General features: G+C 42.4%; 1 protein-coding gene across 2 annotated transcripts in view; it reads left to right on the top strand.

Annotated features, from left to right (window-relative positions):
- Positions 1-102: 102 nt before the first annotated feature.
- The window catches only part of LOC107480869 (BTB/POZ and MATH domain-containing protein 3), a 2,606-nt gene continuing 1,265 nt past the window's right edge, over positions 103-1,443 (top strand). For both annotated transcript variants that reach the window (XM_021139073.2, XM_016101066.3), the window contains exons 1-2: positions 103-624; positions 881-1,226. In XM_021139073.2, coding sequence (XP_020994732.1) covers positions 260-624; positions 881-1,226 — 711 coding nt within the window. In that variant the 5' untranslated portion in view covers positions 103-259. The remainder of the gene's footprint in view (positions 625-880; positions 1,227-1,443) is intronic.

Raw genomic sequence — 1,443 nt, 5'->3', positions numbered from 1 at the left:
CAAATCCTAAAATTTCATATTTGGTTTATTATCGTGAAAAAAAAAAAAAAGATTATGTTCGAAAGAAACAGACGGGAGGGAAGGAAAAGAATGAATGATTGATACATGATCATTCTTCCGTTTCTCTCGGTTCCCTCTCCGCATCAGTTACTATTTCCGGCGTCAGTTACTTGGCCCAAACTAAATTCATTTCATTTGTTAACACAAGGTCGGTTAGGGAAGAACGATTCCTACCACAATTCTCTTCCCACTCTGCACCATGGAGTCGTCGTGGTCGTGGTCGCGCTCGATCACCGAGACTGTGAACGGGTCCCACCAATTCACCATCAAGGGTTACTCCTTGGCGAAAGGGATGGGTCCGGGCAGGCACATTATGAGCGGCACCTTCAACGTCGGTGGTTATGATTGGGCCATTTACTTCTACCCTGATGGCAAGAACCCTGACGACAATTCCACCTACGTTTCGGTCTTCATTGCACTGGCCAGCGAGGGAACCGATGTCAGGGCGTTGTTCAAGCTCACGCTGCTCGATCAGACCCAGAACGGCAACCATAAAGTCCACAGTCATTTCGATCGCCCACTAGAGAGGGGCCCTTACACCATCAAGTACAGAGGCAGCATGTGGTACTGCTTTCATGGATTTGTTTTCACTCTTTATGTTATTTCTTTTGTGGTTTTTGCACTTTTTAACTTAGTGTGTGGTATCTGACATTGGGTTTGAGTGAGAAAAATGTCTCCCATGGAAGCAATGTATCAATATAGTCATCATTATTTATTCTTCATTTTGATGGGGAGGGGGTGGGAGTGGGTTGAAGGTTGTTGTTGTTGTCTCTTAAGCCCTTAGCATTTACTGCATTTGGCTTTTGTTGCTTCATTTCAGGGGTTACAAGCGATTCTTTAAAAGAGCGTTACTGGAAACATCAGAATATCTGAAAGACGATTGCCTTATCATGCAATGCACTGTAGGTGTTGTGAAAACCCGTCTTGAGGGTTTTAAACCGGGGCTCATTGTGCCAGATTCAGACATGGGCCGAGACTTTAAGGACTTGTTGGAATCCGAAATTGGTTTTGACATAGTTTTCAAGGTCAAGAGTGAAAGCTTCAAAGCTCATAAGTTGATACTTGCTGCCCGATCTCCTGTCTTCAGAGAGCAGTTTTCTGGAGGAGTTGGGGATCCTAGCATAGATGAAATAGTGGTTGATGATATTGAGCCTTTTGTCTTCAAGGTAATTACTCCCATTTGTGAATTCTGATATCTGAACTTTGGTGAAATTTTTATCATTCTTATGGTATAACTGTGTAAGAAATGGTCTTCTCACCCCATATGTGAACTGTGAATCCTTAAGTATCATTAGCATTATTTTTTGATAATATTTCTTTGCAAATCTTTCACCCAGTTGTGCCTGCTTTTGTTTGTGAAGCATTATTCTGTTGTTTTATCTG

Source organism: Arachis duranensis, chromosome 3 (genome assembly GCF_000817695.3).
Source record: "Arachis duranensis cultivar V14167 chromosome 3, aradu.V14167.gnm2.J7QH, whole genome shotgun sequence".
Lineage (NCBI taxonomy): Eukaryota > Viridiplantae > Streptophyta > Magnoliopsida > Fabales > Fabaceae > Arachis > Arachis duranensis.
This window is presented reverse-complemented; position numbering and strand designations above follow the sequence as displayed.